Below are 20,770 nucleotides of genomic sequence, written 5' to 3' on the forward strand. Positions count from 1 at the left end.
GACTTTTATTAAATTCTTTTCACTTCAGTATTTCCATGAAATAGGTAATAAATATAGAAGAACTAAATAATTACGAACTGAAAGGAGTAAAAACCAATTTTACAACTTTATGATGCAGCAGGCATAAACAATACTTTACTGCCTATTAAGTGACAAATATTTCTCCCGTCATGAATTTTTAGTTTTTTTTTTTTATTGTCAAGTATAATATTTCTTTTTAGTCTTTTTTCCCCGACTGAGACAGAAGAGGGTAATGTTTTTAAGCGTATGTATTATGAACAGTTGTTGTATGCGATTCTGATATAGCCTAGCCTATGTATATATACCACAAGTATGATAATGACACAAAACATGTACGATGAAAGACACGGTTTGGTCAGCAGGGTGCGCCAAGGAAATTGACATACAGCCACATAAGAAAAAAGTGGATAATCACCTAAAAATCCGTCACTTATATTATCTATATATACATTAGGCTAGCCCTTCACAAATTGTAGTCCTACTAATATTATAAATGCGAAAGTTTGTAAGGATGTGTGTGTTTGTTGCTCTTTTACGCAAAAACTACTGAACCGATTGCAATGAAATTTGGTACGTAGATAGCTGGACAACTGGAATAACATATAGACAACTTTTTATCTTCCTAGCCGCAGCTAGTATCATTATAAAAGTATGGCTTAAGATTCGGTACAGGCGCGAGCACAACTGTATGCGAATAAAAACATTTTTGGAGACAAGCTCTCATAAGCGTGTTTATAAATAAAAATATTTTACTTAAATTAGGTCTTAAGGACGATTTTATACGGGCTCGTAGGCTAAAAGTTCACACTTCTGAGTAAAACACTTGTACTGTATTTAAAAACTTTATTAAAAATAAAAGATTTTACATTATAACAATAATAAGGCAATTTATTATAGATACACTTCAGATTGATTTAAGCCTTAAAATTGATATGAAATGCTTTTACAACAATTTCGTTTGCAAATATATTGACGAGGACATTTATTAATGAACCTTTAAAAAAATATATAAAAAGAGAATACTAACAGTCTTATAGAGATGATGACAATTGGACCGATAGATCGTAAATCTGTAAACCTTTATAACACAACAAACTAAAATTATTGCATAAAAAATAGCAAATAAAATATGAGAAGGTACAATAATTGCCTGTTAAAATGTATTTCATTATTGAAAATGTTTTTTGTACTACATATACGAAGTGTTACCTATATATACACATAACTACTCTTAAAGAAAAATGGCTCGGATTCACATTGTAATTATTATATACTAATTAATTATTTATACAACTATGAGATTCGTCCCGTGATAAGATTCTTACAGACAAACATCTACGAGTAAATACTTGTTTTAACATCTCATTAGTTATTGTCGATACGAAAAAAATAAAAGTAATAAGTTAATACACTATAAATACCTTGTAAAAATATTTGATGTAAAGCAAAACAATAGAAAAAATGAAAATGGCCGGATATTTATCACCTAGCAACAAAAATAAATGCGAAGTTAGCATTACAAGTGTAAAAGTATAATAAAAATAAGCTGGATTTAGTCTAATGTCACTAACCTACAAAAATCTTAAAATCACAATACTTTGAAGTAGACAGATAAAATTAATCACTAAAATAGTTTTAGAGAGTATGTTTGAGGTGGCACCTGACTTAACATAGTAGCCGTAAGAGTCGCTATGATAGTCTCCCATTTGGAAAGTAATAGCTGGGGAGGACATTCTGCCATCTCCACCATTAGAATAGGCCAACACTCGCAGATTATAAGTCTTGCCTGGCGTGAGGTGCGTGACATATGCTTCGAGCTTATGATCCACTGGAACTAATGTATCGTTTGCCGCACTCATATCCTGATCTATTTCCCACACTCGTACCTGAATGGAAAATTAAATATGATTATATAACTTGGAAAAATCAGTAAAATGCCATAACTGAGTTTTATACTAAAATATATACCTTATATCCAAGAAGAGGTTCTTCCTCTGAAGTAGGTTGCACATATCTCCATACAACACGCACAGTACTGGGGTTCACAGCCCAAACATTCACTGATGCTGGCGGTTTTTGTGGCGCCTTACGGTACGTACGTTCCAAGAATTTCTCACTCTCTGGACCTTCTCCAGCCGAGTTAAATGCCATTACCTAAAATATATCAATTATTAGGTATCCCAATAGAATCTTACCAAAATAAATATGAAAGTTGTAGTAGAAAAATAACAATTTACCTTTACATAGTAATAAGTATCAGGTTGAAGGCCCACAATTAAGGCCCAGTTACGAGTAGTTCTAGACAAATAGTAAATACACTCCTCTTCCTTATTTGCTTTCTTCCAATATTTGAGTCGATGCCCAATCAATTTTCCTCGCAGTCTGTCTCGAGACTGGTCAATAGGATTCCAAGTGACATTCAGAGCAGTCGAGTTAAACGATCTCGAAGATACTTGCTGCGGCGCAACTTGTGGCATATCTTCAGCAGAGTATATTGTGACAACCTCGCTCTCTGGTCCTGCACCCATATCGTTAAATGCCTGCACCTTTACATTGTAAGGCGTAAAGAAATAATCAATTGCTACATGTACGACATGCATGCCTATATTGCCATAATCTTTGAGCAAAAGTGATTGAAATTCTACCTCAGATCCATTTCGGCGCCAGAATATTTTGTAGTGGATACCAGGTCCATTTTGTTGAGATGGATGCAGAGGTGTCCATGTTATTGTAAGATCACCGATTTTTCCGCCACCACCTCCAACGTTACTTGGAGCACGATCAGGTTTATCAGCTTGGGTTGAGAATTGTGGACTTGGGGAAGAAGGTTCACCAATACCTAAGCTATTCACTGCTTGCACCCTAAACTCATATACAGACCAAGGCATCAGTGTCGTGGAAATGACTGCGCGTTTACGGCCATTATATCTATCGATTTCCATTACATTCACAACATTATCATTAATAACATACCATGAGGAATTCCATTGGGTACGTCCCGTAATGACGTAACTAGTGATAGGCCGCCCGTTGGGATTGCTATCGGTCCATTCAAGTGTAAGTGAAGATCTTTGTATATTCAAAACTTGTAAGCCACCAGCAGGACCAGGAGGGCCTTCAATGCGTAATTGTGTACGAGAAGAAATGCGTCCAATGGCGGATTTTACTATACATTCATATTCACCAACGTCAGAAAGACTGACGTCGTAAATGGTGATTTCCCCACCATCTATTTTGATTCTTTTATCAGCAAAAAAATCAGATGCCTCCTTCATGCGTATTCCATTATGGTTCCAAAGATATGCAGTATCCAATATAGGGTCAATTTCAGCACTGCAATGCAAAAATACAATTTGGCCAACTTGTGTTGTTATTCGCGGTGGCAACCTTTCGATGAAACGCGGTGCTCTCAAAACAATAAGCCGGCCTCTGCTTTCGTCGGTTCCGTATTGATTTTTTGCAACACATGTATACACCCCTTCATCATCTCGGGAAATTTGCCGAATGATTAGATTTCCAGTTTCAGTAATGAATCTTTTCCCACCAGCTCCTATCACAATATTATCCTTTTTCCAAGTAAATGTTGGCTTAGGTGCAGCTTCCGGATTACATTTAAGAGTAACATTGCCACCTTCTGAACCATAAGTTTCTGGCTCTAATGGATGTTTTTTGAAGGATGGTTTCAAAGATAGTACTCTTAACTGTCCAGAAGAATATCTAGCAGTTAGCTGATTCTTCGCCTCGCACTGGTACATGCCTGGATCTCTTGTTGGATCCAAATATTTTATTATTAAGACATTATCTTGTATCACATACCTATCCCGATCCTCTACATCTAAATTGTCCATTGAGAGTTTTTGTCCATTTTTCCACCAAGTATAATTAACATCTGGAATCCCAAATGCTTCACAATTCCAATGTAAATCACCTTTATTATCCATATGCTTATCAGCAAGAGGTATTGTGAAATTTGGTTCAGCTTGTACCTTTAAGAATACACTGTTTAATATATGTGCTCTGTCATTGCGCACATCACAAATATATTCACCTTCATCTTCCACTCCTACATGAGGAATAGTTAAAACTCTGTCAAAATTACTCAAATATGCTTTTTTAGGCATGTTCCCATTTTTTCTAGTCCAATTGTAGGATGGTACTGGATATCCAAAAGATACACATTCTAATCTTACTTCTTGACCCACAACAGGAGCTTCTGGGAAAACCTTGGGAAAATTGTTAGGAAATTTCAATTGTTGATAATCAGAATGCGGATATACAAGAAGTTGAAAGAATGGTCCATTCCTTCCAGCATCTGATACTTTGCTCATTACATTGCAACTGTAATTTCCTCTATCAATTGTTTCTAACGCAGAGAAGTACAACCCACCATCATAAGAAACAAACACTCTTCTGTCTTCTTCTACAAGATTAGGAAAATAGTTACGAGCCCATAGGAAATTAACAGAGGGATAGTATGAAGGTGGATCACAGTACATAACTTTACCCCAATATTGCTTCCCACTTTCCACGGGCCTTTTTTGATTGAACTCTCTAATAAAACCAAATGAAAGTCTTACGGATTCAGATCTTATTGTACCAAAATTATTTGATGCGATACAGTGATATTTAGCATTGTCTTTATCTGCATCAGGATTATATATCATCAGTGTTCCCCCGCTTAGTATAAATCTTGAGTCTGCAAGGGGATCTATTGGAGTATAGACAGGGCTATCTACTTGATAGTCTTCCCTAAACCACTGGTATGTGGGTGCTGGATAACCACCAGCAATACATGTCAGTTGCACATGATGATTTCGTAGTGGATCATAAATAGTGTCTACAGGTTCTTTTATAAAGTATGGTCCTCTGGGAATCCGTTCAGGATCAAAGGTATCCAGACCATATGTAAAAGATCTTGTTTCTTCAATGAGGTAATGCAATCTTTGGGTTTGACCTTCACAAATGAAATGAAAATATTGAGTACCCTCAACAGGAGCTAGACCCCATCGACCATCTTCTGTTGAAAATCTATATACTAGATAGTCGCGGGGCAGTAAGTTATAACTGTTATATGTCAACTTACGATCATCAAAGAATGCATTATCGAGTCCAGATAACTGTGAACCATCTCCATCATTAGCCCAATAGCCAGGTGATTGTTGGTGAGCACCCACATACCACGACCCTTTTTGCGGATCTATACGCATTAATGTTGTGATAATAAAACCATGCTCTTCGGGACTGTTAACTGATACTAGATCTGACTCGTACGCTTGACATATTTTACGCGCTTCATTACGCGGTCTATTTGGAGATTTCGTAAACCTGTAACACGACTCTCGAAAACGAATCCAATTCGGCGGGCATTTGTAACGTTCTTCATAATCCAAACCTGCGTAATAAGAAGCAGTATTTTGCGGATCTACTTCATTGTCACCGTCTCCATAAGTATCCGAGTTCCCACTGTCTTGATAGAAAGAACTTTGATATGTATGTTCATTTTGATTAACAGGAAAACTTCCGTAAGGTACCTGAGGTAAGGGACGGTAAGAAGTGTTATTTTCCGATTGGTATGGTTTTTGATAGTTTGGATTAAAAGGAATCGACGAGTCTCCAACTTGACAAGTCACATATCTGATCAAAGTCAGTAAAAGCAAACTTTGTTTCATGTTTTGTTTCTGTAAATAACAAAGCTATCCAACCATTACACTGAGTTTTACAAGAACACTCAACACTTTTGATTAATTGTCATTTATAGGTTTTAATTTCAACCGTTTTAATTCAATTTATTCCTAAATTACTAAGGTGAAACCAAAACCAAACGGTAAACCGTAAAAAAATAATTCAACTTTTACAATCATGCCCCGCCTTAGCTGTGTTACCCTATACAATACATATACAATAATATTGAAACTGCAACTGTCATTCTTGTCATGACCACAGAGTAAGTAATATACGTTATGACGGATTGAAAAATTTAAGATTAAATTATAGAATTAAATCTATTTGGATGAAAAAGACAAATAATATTGTTTAATATTATGTTATATTGATGTATAAAGACAGGTCGTTAAGTGGCGTTGTGGTATGTGGATACTGTACCTTTTAGTGTATTGCTTATTCTGTGGTATCTAAAACCTACTGTCCTTTTGTACGTCATTGTATCTCAAAGAGAAGTTACCAAAGAGTAATATAGTAATACGTAGTATACAAAGAGTAGATTAATATGGTAGTATAATAATTGTTCTCTTCAAAGTCAATATGCAAATGAAAGCTAAGCTTTGGTTTCTAGAATGTACTTAGCACACATATATTTATACCAAATAAATCTACTATAGATGTTTATTGAAAGTACATCTACCTTCCAAAATGTAAAAAAAAGAAATAGTTTCACACAGGAACACATATGCAAACACACGCACCTTCATATTAATCATTTGTATGTTATTCCACACAATAATAAGTACAGTTATATTATATTTTATCTAATTATTTTGCAATTTCTTTTAAAGAATATGTAGTTATTCTTTACCTACTGGAATTTGTTAATTTAAATATGTTGCTGTAATCTCATTAACATGTAAATCTGATGGATAACCAATAAACTTCCAATAAACGAATAAATAATTAAACAATTTAATGCAAACTTCATATGACAAACGGTAGTATTGATGGTAAAATAGTTGTATAAAACAAAGTCGCTTTCTCTATCTGTCGCTATGTCTTATGTAGGCTTAAAACAATTAAACTACGCAACGGATTTTGTTGTGGTTTGTTTAATAATGGTAAAAATTGTGTTGTGTGTGACTGTTTATATACCACATATATAAGCCACCTATAGAGTGACTGCTAACTATTTGTTAATATGTGCACCTATGTTTTATATAACTTTTGTTTTGTTTCTGTTATGAAGAGAGACAGAAGAGCTCCATGCTTCATACTGTTTTGAAGCTGATGGTCGCGCACCATCTCTACCGACGGTTTAGAATTTCGATCATACCTATTGTGGTGTCGATCTTCACTCTAGTAGCGCTGATCAAAAAGGCACTCCTTAGACTTTTGTTGCTGCTTTCGTTGTGATAACTGGCAAACTGTGATGAGAAATTATGGTCCTGATAGATATTTGGGCTGTTTTTATTTAACAAGATGACCTTGTATACTTGTAAATATTTTCCATTATTTATCATTTTTGTTTCTCGGCTTAAAGCTTCTCTCTGTGGTTTACTTCAATCAACGATACCAACTATTTAAAAGTCAAAGCTAAATTCTGTCCGCGTGATAATACTCAAATGATTTTTCAACTAGACTTGGCACCGAAACTATGAGGTAAACCAAAAAGTTCTGTAGAGTGACGAGGCCGACTTTGATAAAAATGAAAACAGCATTATCAGATTTTTGAAAATTCTAAAATTTCTAGGCAACAATCGCGCATGGAACTCTGAAAAAAAAAGCACCTATAATTTTCAACCAATCGATAGTGCCTCTATTATGGGAGGAAGCCAGTAAAGTTTTAATATAGCGTACCTAAGGAATCGATCTGGTAGGTCGTATTATCTGCCATTTATCAGGGATTTTTCATCAATTTTAAAAACTGAAACTTAAGCATCACAGACAAAGTAATTAAAAGACATATTCAGTATGATTGTTCGCTTTATTGTTTTTTATTTATTTTACCAACAAGAAATATCGTGTCATTAATCATTACAATACTTATAATAAAGGTAAATCTAAGGTCTAAGCCTGATAGTTATTACGCAAATTCAAATGTATACAATCGTATAAAACATCAATTACATTCTATGAAATTTCTCAGTATTATCCGCACGCAACATAACCTTCCTAATAGTAGTTCATCACAGATTTATCGTGTACTTCTTAGTTTCTTGTCTCCATAAAAATTATAGGGCGGAACAGGTGTGGTCTAACGTGTAATGGAACATCCATTGGCAATAATTTATAAAATATTGGTATAGTCCTCATAGCAAGCTAAATTGTATCAATAAATAAATTATACATTTGATGCCAGCTGTTATTTTTCATTCATTTCTTTTAAGATAATTTAAAAAATAATTTGTATATCTTATGTACAATATTATCATTTCGATATGCATATGCTTTATGAATTCATAATTTTCCTATTTTTTATTGGACCGTAATATAATTAATAATAACAACACTACGTTAATATTATGGAATAATAATTTTACAGAAAATAAATATTACACGGCAAAAAATAGCAAACTTAACAAAGAACAAAATCATAGCACTTAAAAAAATGACTGTGATAAAAAGTGGTCTATGATTTTTAGGAATTACAAGTTGATATATTATTATTATATTTTAAATTAATTTTATTATACTATGTTCCTAACAACATTGTGATGTTTAAACCATATATTATAAAACCACTGGGGGCGTACCACCGTGAAATCATTCCTAAGAAGAAGTTGAGCAAATTATTTTGTAAGTAGGTATTAAATTATTTATTAATAAATTTAACAAATATCTCCACATAAATTATTTACGTAACTAACATACATAATATTAATCTGCTCTTTATTGTGGTCTTCGCTTTTAAAACACAAGTGTGTTATTATTACATATTAGATTTTTTATCAAATGAATCCAGAATCACTTTAACGATTGTTGCGAACGTTAATTCCCAAATCTTTCATAGAAATTCATCTACTACGCGTTCAACACGCACGTATACTATTGCACAATCAAATCTTAATTATGCTAGTCTTATAATTAAATTAGTTTCTGGTAACTATAACTTTTTATTTCCTAAATTAATAACTATTATTCTCGCAACACATTTTCATATTCAATCTAACTAACCGATTACCATACACCAACGTTAAATAGCACCCATGAGAATATTTTACATTTAAAGCGACATTTATTATTTACAATTGCGTTTAAATTTACATTTTATACAATAACATTTATTATTCATAAATACAATACAAATACAATACAAAATATTTTACATCCGACGCAGTCGTATGCGATACTATAGCGGCTGCCTTAAAAGTTACATCTCGAATATCTCAGGATATTTTGATCACAAATGAATCATTCTGCTGGAGGGAAGGAATGATTGGATGATTTGAAATTTCGATGCGATAATTGACTATATCGATATAAATATAGAAAATAATTTTAATGTCAACTGACCAATATTGTTTCAATTTTTAAAAGCTGTCTTAGTTTATCTGTGACCCGTATTAAAGCGACTTTAGAAGCGCGCACGTTGACTTTCTCACCAGCACACAAAAGTTGATGACATTGGGCTCGCTCTAGGAATTCTTGGGTCCGTATTTCACGAAGTAGCTCTTTGGGTGAACCCGATCCGCAATGTATTTGTTTGAGTAAAGATTCCTTTGATTTTATCTGTAAAAATAATATCATCAATCACTTATAAATAGTGAGATTTCGAACTAATAATTACATACAGATTGTTCGATGAGAAAGTATTTTAAGATATTTCCTCTGGCTTAAACCCAAACAAAAATATGTAACCAAAAGAAATTAAATGAGGAATGATAAAAATACTCACCTGTAGAATATTGGTAACGTCCTGTAATAAACACCACAATCCATCGGCAGGTTGACCGGTTGCGGTTCGTAGACTGTAAAACGGTGGCAGAGGTGTCTCAGTACATTGTATTTCCATTGTAGCATCTGGAGTCGGCGGTGGCGATGCTGGCGGCGGCGACGACAGAGGCTCACAACCAATTTCTTCGCGATCTAAAGAAAACCAAAAACACAAGTGACCATGAAAATAAACAGATCAAAAGCATATCCCAAAGCAGAATATGCAATGAATTAAACATACCAATAATTTCATTAGGTGGGGGGAATCTCCATGGATCAAGGGATCGCCCTTGAACATCATCTATATGTAGGTGTATTAATTTTGCAGCTATCCCTTCTGCTAGTTCTTCTGGCATTTGTCCTGCGTAAGTTCCAAGAATTGGATCCGCACCATATGATAATAAAAGTCTTATGACTTCTATATGACTGTTCTCGCATGCTTCATGAAGAGGTCTGAAATGTATGTATATTTATTGATTAATTTTTTGATTATAAAAATTTATTGATATATATATATAAACAAAACGCTCTAAGCTTATAATTACGATCCAATATAGAGAAGTCAGCTGATAATGTTAATATTTTTTGTATTGACTGACTGATGACTGAATGACTGATTGACTTATGAAACATATCACTAAAATTATAGAAATTACCTAATTCCTCCTTGGGCAGCCGCAGAAACATTAGCACCATATTGGAGAAGTAATCTAGCAATCCTGACGTGACCTTTTGCGGCAGCAACATGTAAAGGGGTAAAACCAGCATTGTCTTTTGCTGAAGGATCGGCTTCCATTTTTTCTAAACAGTAAGCTACGCAATCCTGTAACAAGTTTAGATTATTATTAACAATACTATATTTAAATAAAATTAAAAAACGAGCAAAGCATTATTTACACTTACAGTAAAGCCTAGTCTAGCAGCTCGGTGAAGGTGCGTTTCTCCAATGCTCTTATTGATAAACCAGCCTTTTATCTCTTTTTGAACGTCATGGACGGATTCTGGTGATGGTTTAGGCGCCGGACGACGAATTTTATTTCCATTTTCCTCTTTACGTATGACTTTCTTCTTTTTTCTGATGTAGTCGAACCCTGAACTCAATTTTCTTCTACCGAACAAGCGTTTCAATCGCCTTTTTGTAGTCCCTTCAGTATTTACTACAGAGCTACTTTCTTCTTTTGTACTATTTTTATCATCTGGTGTGGGACTTTTTTCCTTTTTCAATTTATTTGATATTTCCTTCATTCTTTTTCCCGATAAAGATTTCATTATACTGTTTCGTTTCTTTAATCTCATCATTCGCCCTTTAGCATCGTTTCCTTTTAGGGATTTAGTGCTTCTAAGACCATCTCTGATAGAACTAGATCTCCTTTTTAATTTGTGTTTTAATATCTTAGGTTTCAATTTGGGTTTTGGTTCATTTTCTTTTTTAATTTCAAGTGTTGGTTCATCTTCTAAGCAGTCGTCTCTGCAAGATGTTGGCGGGGCAGAAGCGGGCCTATCATCACCAAATACTTCTTTTATAGTAGCTCTTTGCTTTAAAACTCGGCTTTCCGTTCTTGTTCTAGATTTTAAAATCAAAGGTGCAAATTCTTCAGTAGCACCAATTAATCCATCCGTATCTTTGATGAATGCATCTCTAAAGGCAGTCACAGTTTCTTTTCTAAAGGCTCCTAAATAAAATATATCTTCTAAAACTTTTTCTTTCTTTCCACTTAAACTACCCTTATGACCATTTTTTAAAAGACCTAAACTTGGGGTGGGTAAAAGTTCGGTTATATTAGAAGTTTTTGTTAAAATTTTTGGAGTTTTCTCTTCTCTGTCTTTTGATCGCTTTTTAGACCCTTCCCTTTTTCCACATCTTTGAATAAGAACATCGACAATAGAGCTACCGCTCTTTCGAGGCTTTGTCGAAGATACAACGGTTGATGTCGAAGCTTCAGAATCATAATGGAGCCTATTATGAGCTGAATAACTAGAATTTGATTCCAAGTCACTATCCAATATAGTTTTTTCAGGTCGTCTATACAATTCATCTGTGGCAGCAGATGGTGCGGAAGAAGGTGCTGGAGAAAGGGGCATAGGATCTAAATCAGGAAGGGAAGTAGAACCGCGGGTGAAATGAGCATTTGATCCTTTAACAAAAGGACCACCCGAGCGACCCCTTGGAATGGCTATCAGCCTTGTAGGCATCCGAAGTGATCTTTTATATCTATAAAGTTCTTCTTCCCAGCCCGGGTGGAAATCTGATCCATCGCCGAAGCCAGCTTTCCGAAGTGGAGTTGAACTATTACTAGCACTGCTAGTTTCAAATTTTTTAGATGGAGAAGATTTAACAGGTGTCTTGGTTGTGGAGGATGTTTTATCCTCAGTTTTTGTATTTTTTCGATTTCTCAATCTGCTACTAAGTGTATCTTCCTCACTTTCAGAACTAGAGTCCTCATTTACCTCACGTTTAATATTTTCTACGGATATTGCTTTATTTTTTGATCTTACTGAAGACCGAGTTGCTTTCGACTTGATTGGTTTATCTGACTTTTCTTTAACGGTAGAATCTAAAGATTTTCTTGTACTTGCATCGCAACATTCGAGTTTTACGATAGCAGATTTTTCAGATAAATCTTTCAATAACTGATATTTTAATTGCTCGCTTCTCTCTTTTTCTTTTAAAATTTTACTTTTAATCAAAGGCTCGTCGTCGTCCGTTGATTCAGATTCTTCCTTTATAGTTGATTTCAGCGGAACGCTTAAATCATGTTCTTTCTTTATTGATACAGATGGCGATGACGTGGATTCACCTTTACTTTTATGTTTATTTTTATTTTGAGTTTTATTTTTCGTAGCTTTTTCGTTGTGTTTATCAAGTTTTTTATCATGCTTACTTTTTAGATTTTTTGTATCATCCTTGATTTTAACCAATATTTCTTCAGTAACTTCATTCAAGCTGTTACTCTCTTCTTTTTCTATCGGTTCTTCTTTTATATTAACTAAAGGCATTTCATTTAAAATACTTTCTGAAGCATGACTGTCAATCTCTTTAATGGGTTTGCTATTTTTTAATTCAATTTCATTACTATCTAACATATCTGGCTTTCTTGTTTTCTTTTTATGACATCCTGATTTTAATTGTTCTACAAAACTCTCACAGGCAGTAGCCCAATCCATGTCCAAATCGTCGACAATTTGATTAACACTTTCAAAAGTAATGTTTTCATGATTTTCAAAATTTATTTCACTTTTAATGGACATAACCGCATCTTTTTCTATTTCTTCTATATTCATTGGTTCTGATTTTACTTCCGGCAGAGAGACATTTTCATTTTGTTTTTCATTTTTAATGACAGATTCTAATCGTAAATTATCCTCACGAATTTGATTAAATAGATGTTGTTTCTGAGATTTTGGAAGCACTTTTTCCTTATCATTATTGTTGAGTATTGCACTAGGACGTGATTCTAATTTTACAGAATTATCTTGTGATGGTGGCATAACTTTGAGTTCAGCTTTAGTTCTAATTCTAGATGCCACATCACTTTCTGGCGATTTACTTTTGCTGTCACAACTATCAAATCTTTGATATTCTGAATCACATGGTATAGAATCTATGGCTTTAGGCATTTGTATATGGTTACCTAAGCGCGGTAACACTTTACTTTGAAGAACTTTTGACATGTTTTTATTACAGGCTTCGTTTTCATTATCTTTAGTTAGGTCTGTTATTTCTATCACAGAGTCATCTACATCATCTATTACAATGAGATCAGGAACGGATGAATTAGATTTAGCATTTTCTAAATTAGCCGATTGTCTTGTTTCTAAGCTTATCCTTAGAAGACTGCGAACATTTTTATCTGAATGTTGAAATGTACCTGGTGTATCCAAATGTTGAGGATGTGTGTCTCTGCCTGGAATCTTTTGTATTATATGCCGATTCGAGAAATATTTGTCTTGGTAGTGAACGTGATAGTCATTTACTTCCCTCGGACTTTCTGCAGGATATGCGCTCCTAGAATAAGCTGGATTCACATTTACATGGCTTTCATGATAAACGTGTACGGGATGTTTGAGGTCATGTTGATAGGTTTCAAATCTTTTATGACTAGTGTAGTCGTAAACTGGACGACTCATCAGATCACGCTGTTCCCTAGCTGATTGAGTAAGCCTTTCGCCTCGACTATCAGCTGGCCAAGCATCACGTCGAGGGATTTTTTCTGGAATGTTGCTAATAACGGGTCCTGCTATACGTTTTCTCTCAACGCCTTTCCCGTCGTCTCGTATTCTATCATCATTGACAGGTCTAGTAAGATCTATTCGAGGAACATAGTCGTTTCGACTTAGAGCTGAACTACTGTACTTTCCTCGCTCAGAATAAACTTGATGACGAGATTCATTAGAATAATTGTCACTTAATAATCGAGCACTCTCATAGGATCCATTATATCGAATAGGTGAGTGACATTGTTGAGAAACTGCCCCATATCGAAGTCGCTCCCTATATTGCGCAAAATCAGGCGCAAAATCAACTTTATGTGACGAAACTAAACGATCAGTCACTACATGTCTATTGTTTGTTAATCGTGGTTGCAATGGTAAAGATTTACTTTCCATTGACATGGAATCAATCACGTCATCCTGGGTTGTAGAAGAATCAGCAGAATTTTTAACCGTTTTCACAGAAAGATCTAATGGTGACTCTCGCTTCTGTTTTGTTTGATTCATTTCATTCACCAATGATGTGACTGATACAGTCATCCTTGCCTGTTGATTAGGGTATCCAGATTTAATAGTAGAACGAGATGGTGATGTTTGTATGTGATTTGTCGCAGTGTAAGTATAATTAGTTTTCGGTGCGACGGCTGGCCGATATGGTGGTCTCACGGGCACCGATGAATTGTTTTGAACTATTGGTACGGATGCATTTTGATGGTATCTCGCCGAAGATGTAGAAGGTGTAGGATAATGGTAACTATTTCTAGAGTCTAAAGGTACACTTTTGTTGACATAATCTACGCGACCTTGAATTCTTACTGAATCGTGCAAATGTGGTGGTGGAATAGGAGCAGCAGTGCGATCAGATCTAACGGAATAATGCGAGCTCATTGTATCTGGGACATTATGTTTGTATGGTAAAGGTTGTAGTGGTTCCATTCTGTGGTTTGTCTTATGTACCAAATTTGATGAATTAGGCCGATATCCCGAATACGTATGTTGGGGATCGTATTTTCTTTGAGGTAATGATGGATGTCTATCAAAATGTGAAGTACGTGGGATGGAGGCTGAAGCTTCACGACGCTGTGGTAATGTTGCATACATAGCAGCCGAAGATGTTATCCGTTTAGTTGGAGGTAAAGCTTGAGGATGATATATTGGTGGAACGCGATCGTTATGAGGTGGTGGCGCTTGTGGTTGCATAATATACCTTTGCGCCGGTGGACTAGAGGTACTAGTGTCATTTAAGCGTTGAATAGTATGCTGTGTCATTGTACTGGACATTCGTGCATAAGTTTGTGGACTTTGACGTAAAATTGTTGACGGTTGTGGAGATGCAACCATAGGACCGTGAGAGTTTCTACTACTATCTGCTATAGACGTTTCATATTGATAGCGAGGATAAGGATCTGCTGATCTACTCGCAGGGTATGGATCAGGTGGGCGACCGGAAACAAATTCTTCGATAGGTCTTGTTGTTGGAGTTTGACCCCGATGTACCGGAGCTCGATATTGCTGAGTTTCAATTGGCTCCGGTGCCTGAAGTGGTTGCAAGGGAGCTGTCGAAGGTGGCCTTGCTGGTGAAGGACAGGGTACCGCCGGTGCCGGAGCTGGCGACGGTAGCGTATGTGCTGTCGGTTTGCGTATAATATGAGAAGGTGGTGAAATAGCGCCAACTGGTTCTTCTTCATCTTCGGGCTCTGGCTGTTCGCGTCGTTTTTCTGCAGCTTCTCGCATCACAGTAGCTTTATGTATTATATGTGGTTCGGGTTCTATTGGTTCCGAAGGTGGGCGCGGTGGAACAACAACTGGTGTTGGTGTCGGTGTGGATGGTGGCGCCGCGGCTGCGGACGGTGGTCGCGATGATGGCGCTGGTGCCCCTGACATTGCTGGAGTGCCTTCTTCTGGTGGAGTTCCCGATGGCCACATTGATTGTCCTGAACCTTCTTGTGCTTTAGGCACTCCCATGAAATACTGGCGCGTCCCTTCCAGCACATTGTTGAAAGAAACATCCATGCTACGATTTCCGTTTCTGCTGGAAACCTGAAAACGATAAATCTCCAATTAGCAAGCTCATTTCCGTCGCAGAACAAAAATAAGTAAGGTAAAATGCTATTTTTGAAAAAAAAAAATTGTTCCATGTATACGAGTAGAGTATTTAACATGAATTTAATGGTAGAATTTGATAGCACATTTTTTCGTTTCGATTAAATATTTGTAATACTTAGTCAAGTGCATCATATTAGTCAAATATATTATAGTTGAGTGAGCGATGGGGTCGTTACCCGTCGGCTGCCCTTGAGCGTTCTTCGCCCTCGGTTCGCCGCCCGCCTCTGACAACGGCAACCTCACGCACAATACGCACACCCACTTATAAATATTTCGCATGAAAAGTTTCAACTTGTACCGAATGTTAGCTTATCATTTTATTTTCGTAATCCTAATTCCAAAACATTGTTCAGGAAGTTTATGTAATATTACTTTTTAATCTCATGGAAAATTAAATTAAAAAGACAAATTGTCTTGTTTGAGTCAACTGAACTATATTAATAAATAAATGAAAATGTTTATATTATATGTTTGCAATCCTTGTTTGTTTTGTACCTGTGTTTATGAAGTGTATGTATATCATGGTTTATATAAAAATCCATATAAGCATAGAGCATATCATACATGTAAAGATTTAGTAAATAGACTATAAAGTGGCTAATTTTGTATCAGAATGACACATGAGAGCTAAAGAAATATCTGCTTTAGGATAAAACCGGCGACACAGATTGTAATCTAACAATCCTGCAGTCTATCTGACCTAGTTTTAAAAGAATTCCAATTCTTACTGATCTGAGCGATACCGGAAACTGTTGCCAGCGTTCACGCAGTGATAAAGATAAAAATAGCCATCCCACAATCCGATCCATGTCTACGTTATAACGTGGGTATCAAATATCCTATCAATCGGATCAGTATTACAATAACTACTTACAACTTCAAAGTATCAAACATATTTTTGATGAATAAAGGAAATAATTAAGCAATGTAATCATATAAATATCCTACCTTTACGACGGCTACCCTGCTTGGCGAGAAAGATAGCACCCGAGTTCGTTCATGTCTCTGTTTACTGGATCAACGCCACCTGGAAATATAAAATACTTTTTCATGACATGTCTTTAAATAGTACCCCAAAAAAATAAAGAAAATGTTGCAAAGTTGGAAGAGTCTAAATGTAATTACAGTTTACTTTATCTTTCTGAATTTTTTGTTTGTGTAAAATTTAAATCGGCATAATAAAAGTTACATATTACGTTAGTGATAGCTGATAATTAACTTAGTCATTATTATAATATAGTAATCCACAATGTAAGTTGATAATTGATAAGCTTGTGTATAAATATTAAGACTTCTCATAAATTCCATTGAACATTGACCCACATAGTACATTCGTCGATAAATATACGATTCAGTATATCATGTGAATTGACTTGTAAAGTGCCTTTGTTGAATACAAAATATTACAATAGCTATTCTATAAATAGGATTAAATGTATTACACAACATCGTGAATAAAAATCATACGACAGATATAAGCAAGCCTTGTCGTCGCTAAGGTGTCACGGTATAATGCCTTCAAAATTGTCAAATCTCCATCAAATACATAAATAGATGAGGCGAACCAGAAAATACAGTAACCTTATTCCGAGTATTACTTTCGATGTAAATGGTTCGTGTTGATTACGTAACATGAATAAGCATTAACCCGTATTGTTCCGAAAGTAAATTTTTTTATTGATTGTTTTACATTTACTAAAAATATAAAAGTTAATAATAATAATATTTTCACATTCAAAATTTAATTAAGAAATATAATATAAGAAAATCTATCGATATAACAATACAATAAAACAAAGATTCAATTATTATATTATAATTACATACTTACTACTAATAATAATTAATTAACACGAAAATTTAAAACCTTGCTCAACCTCGTCATTTCAATAATTAAAATGGCACTCCATGTAGTAATCTAATCAATACTTTCGTCTTTTAACTATGGGAATGATGTGAATAATTCATTAAGATAGAGTGTTATATCTTTTTGATCGATAAAACAATATTTGTTTGTGAGTAACACTATTTACGTACATGACGCGGCACAGCTGTGTCGGGTCATTGCCCCTTAAGCGCGCGAAACAAGGTGAATCGTAACTTCGTATATTTTTTTGTCTAAGCTAAAAATTATGCTATCCAGTATAATAAGGAAATCTCCCATTTGTATTCGAATTGTTTTAAATTAGAATGTATACGACATATTTTAAGCATCGTAATAAAAATATTTAAAGATATAGGTATATAACCATTTATTTTCCTTAACCATATTATTAGTACCCCCTAGGACTAAAAATTACATTATTTATTTAATTAAATTTTTATACTGTAAAGCAAAATATGAGTACAGATTTTTTTTGCATTACAAAAATTAAGTATGAGGCTAGTGGCAAATTAGGAAACTTATATACGAATACGTATTTTCATGATGCATGAATATGGTATTATCGCAGGTTGGAATTTAATACAATAAACGGTTAATATTTTCATTCATCTAATTTTTTTTTTTTTGTAATAGGTCTGAGGAGCAAGCCTGGTAAGCTGATCTAAATTATTTGAGCTACATCCAGTAAAAAATGATGAGGAAACGTCGCCTGTCTGTATTGTTATAAACTTGGGTGAAAAACTCCACGAATAAGTTATTCACCTTTCTGAAAATCCGATGACGCATAACTTTACATTGTTATGCAATCATTAACATTGTTCAACACGCACAATTAATGTCATTATATACAAAATCCAAAGCACTATACATGTTGTAACCTAACCTAACCCAATATAGCCACTATAAGTAACATAACTTCATAAAATATTCATTATTTCATAAAAATTCAGTAATAACACTTTGTTCAATCGGTTTGCGATCGGGTGTTTTTTCTCCTCGAAAACTGCTGTCTGCCAATCTCTTGAAATATGAGAGATAAAATGAAGTAAGGTTTAGACGACGGATTACAAAAATGAATGATAGGGTACTCATTACTACTCATTGCTTGCTAACAACCGTCCCTGGTAAAACCTAGCATGTACTATATTCTAATGAAAAAGGTCCGAAAATCACTTTTTCATAAATTGGAATCGGAATAGCATACTTTTTGGTATGTTTGGTCTTATATGACTTTTTAAACATGTGTGTCAATTTTCATAGGTTTACATACCTATTGTGTATGATAGTTTGTTGGTTTGTACATGTGTATGTTTTTCCACGCATAACTCAAAAACTATGTCGGATTTAAAAGATAAAAACAGCGTCCTACTGGCAACAGATTCGTTGAATTCGGTTTAATTTAATTTATTTTGTTTTATTTTATAAAAATCGATATATTTTTTAATTGGTAAATAGAACAGTTCGTAAGTTTGTCTCCTTAAAGAATAATAATAAATAATAGTTTAAAAAAACTATAAAACACGCTTTAACAAAAATCATATTTTGCAAATTGAAAAATGGAATAATTTTATCAAATTAGTGTATTGTCATCGGTCCTCAATAAATCTACAAAGTTTGAACGAAATCTGGCCGTTTAAAGTGGGTCAAAATCGCGCCCAAAGAAGTCGGTTACAAACAAACATACAAACAAACATACAAACAAACATACAGGTGAAGCTAATAAAAAGCGTGTAAAAAAGGCTTCGCTGTAAAAAAATAGATCGTTTAATACTGGAATTCCTGTGTTAACAATTTACATTTATTTCCTCAACAAGGATGTTCTACCCGTCATAAAGGAAACGAAGTGTCGAAATTAAACTTTAAATGATTTAGTCTATTATTAACATTAGTTTATTATTAACACAAAAGCGTCAGAGGACGACATCGCTTTCAGTAATTTCAGAGTCCATTTATTTTGACACCCTCTTATACGTATAACGTAACTATAGTAGATAGGTTCAGTAATAACTGCTTCTACGCATACATTGGCGCGCCGATTTCAATAGGGAGGGAGAGTGTAGGGGAACGAAAATTATATCCTCTCGTATCCCTTCGTGTAGCTCTAAATAAGTAATTTTGGGTACGGGGTGCCATTTAATTGTATTGATAGACAAATAAGGAAAACTGTTTCTTATTTGTCATGTAAACAATGACTAATTTATAAACATTTTTCCCTATCGGAATGAGATATAAATACCTTTACTTAGTTTCGCAATTGACGAAATAAAAACATTGATAAAATAAAATTCCTCGAAATTGATATATTTAAACTGTTAGGTATTTCACATTTATAGGCATTTCCTACTAAATAACGCGTAATGAATACTTTTTCTTCAATTAAATCTTAGTTTACTCGTATTTATTATTAATTATGTTACTATTGTTTATTTACAAAACCTTTGCAATAAGTAGCATTGAGCTACACAGTATGCACGTATTACTAGACATGCACGTGTACACAATAAACGATCTATTTTTGTAGTACAAGTAATTATAAACATAAATAACAAACATGTATAGCATTAAACGGTCAAATAATACACATTGTATCTCGAATCATATATTCTATATGATCGGGTACAATTTCAATAATCAGTTTATATAGTACTAGCTGCGCCCCGCGGTTTCACCCGCGTAAGTCTGTATCCCGTAGGAATATCGGGATAAAAAGTTGCTTATGTGTTATTTACTTGTCTAGCTATCTATGTACTACATTTAATTGCAATCGGTGCGGTAGTTTTTGCGTGAAAGAGTAAAAACCATACATACCATCCTCACAAACTTTCGCATTTATAATATTAGTAGTATGTGATAGAATAGTAAGATAGGTTTAGGAATAATTACTATAAAGTATTACCTATATTGAAATTACTAGTAATTAGCATTGAATTACTGTTAACTGCTATT

The 20,770-nt window shown here is 34.5% G+C and overlaps 2 protein-coding genes across 5 annotated transcripts in view; both read right to left on the reverse strand.

Annotated features, from left to right (window-relative positions):
- Positions 1-850: 850 nt before the first annotated feature.
- Positions 851-5,914, reverse strand: LOC119840557 (contactin). Its single transcript, XM_038367243.1, has 3 exons — positions 2,259-5,914; positions 1,990-2,175; positions 851-1,907 (listed from the first exon to the last, which is right to left on the reverse strand). Exons 1-3 carry the CDS (start codon positions 5,688-5,690, stop codon positions 1,593-1,595), a joined length of 3,933 nt encoding a protein of 1,310 aa, XP_038223171.1. The 5' UTR covers positions 5,691-5,914; the 3' UTR covers positions 851-1,592.
- Positions 5,915-7,653: 1,739 nt separating this feature from the next.
- Positions 7,654-20,770, reverse strand: part of LOC119840459 — a 41,822-nt gene continuing 28,705 nt past the window's right edge. For all 4 annotated transcript variants that reach the window (XM_038367087.1, XM_038367085.1, XM_038367086.1 and 1 more), the window contains 6 exons: positions 16,888-16,966; positions 10,525-15,873; positions 10,278-10,444; positions 9,863-10,074; positions 9,584-9,774; positions 7,654-9,417 (listed from right to left, as the gene is read on the reverse strand). In XM_038367087.1, coding sequence (XP_038223015.1) covers positions 9,193-9,417; positions 9,584-9,774; positions 9,863-10,074; positions 10,278-10,444; positions 10,525-15,846 — 6,117 coding nt within the window. In that variant the 5' untranslated portion in view covers positions 15,847-15,873; positions 16,888-16,966 and the 3' untranslated portion in view covers positions 7,654-9,192. The remainder of the gene's footprint in view (positions 9,418-9,583; positions 9,775-9,862; positions 10,075-10,277; positions 10,445-10,524; positions 15,874-16,887; positions 16,967-20,770) is intronic.

This window comes from Zerene cesonia, chromosome 6, assembly GCF_012273895.1.
Source record: "Zerene cesonia ecotype Mississippi chromosome 6, Zerene_cesonia_1.1, whole genome shotgun sequence".
Lineage (NCBI taxonomy): Eukaryota > Metazoa > Arthropoda > Insecta > Lepidoptera > Pieridae > Zerene > Zerene cesonia.

Bases quoted from the DNA above. Each gene is read 5' to 3' on its own strand.
- LOC119840557 (XM_038367243.1), bottom strand. From the start codon at position 5,690: ATGAAACAAAGTTTGCTTTTACTGACTTTGATCAGATATGTGACTTGT. The intron at 2,176-2,258 runs GTAAATTGTTAT...GATATATTTTAG, and splicing joins ATACTTATTACTATGTAAAG to GTAATGGCATTTAACTCGGC. The intron at 1,908-1,989 runs GTATATATTTTA...TTTTCCATTCAG, and splicing joins AACCTCTTCTTGGATATAAG to GTACGAGTGTGGGAAATAGA.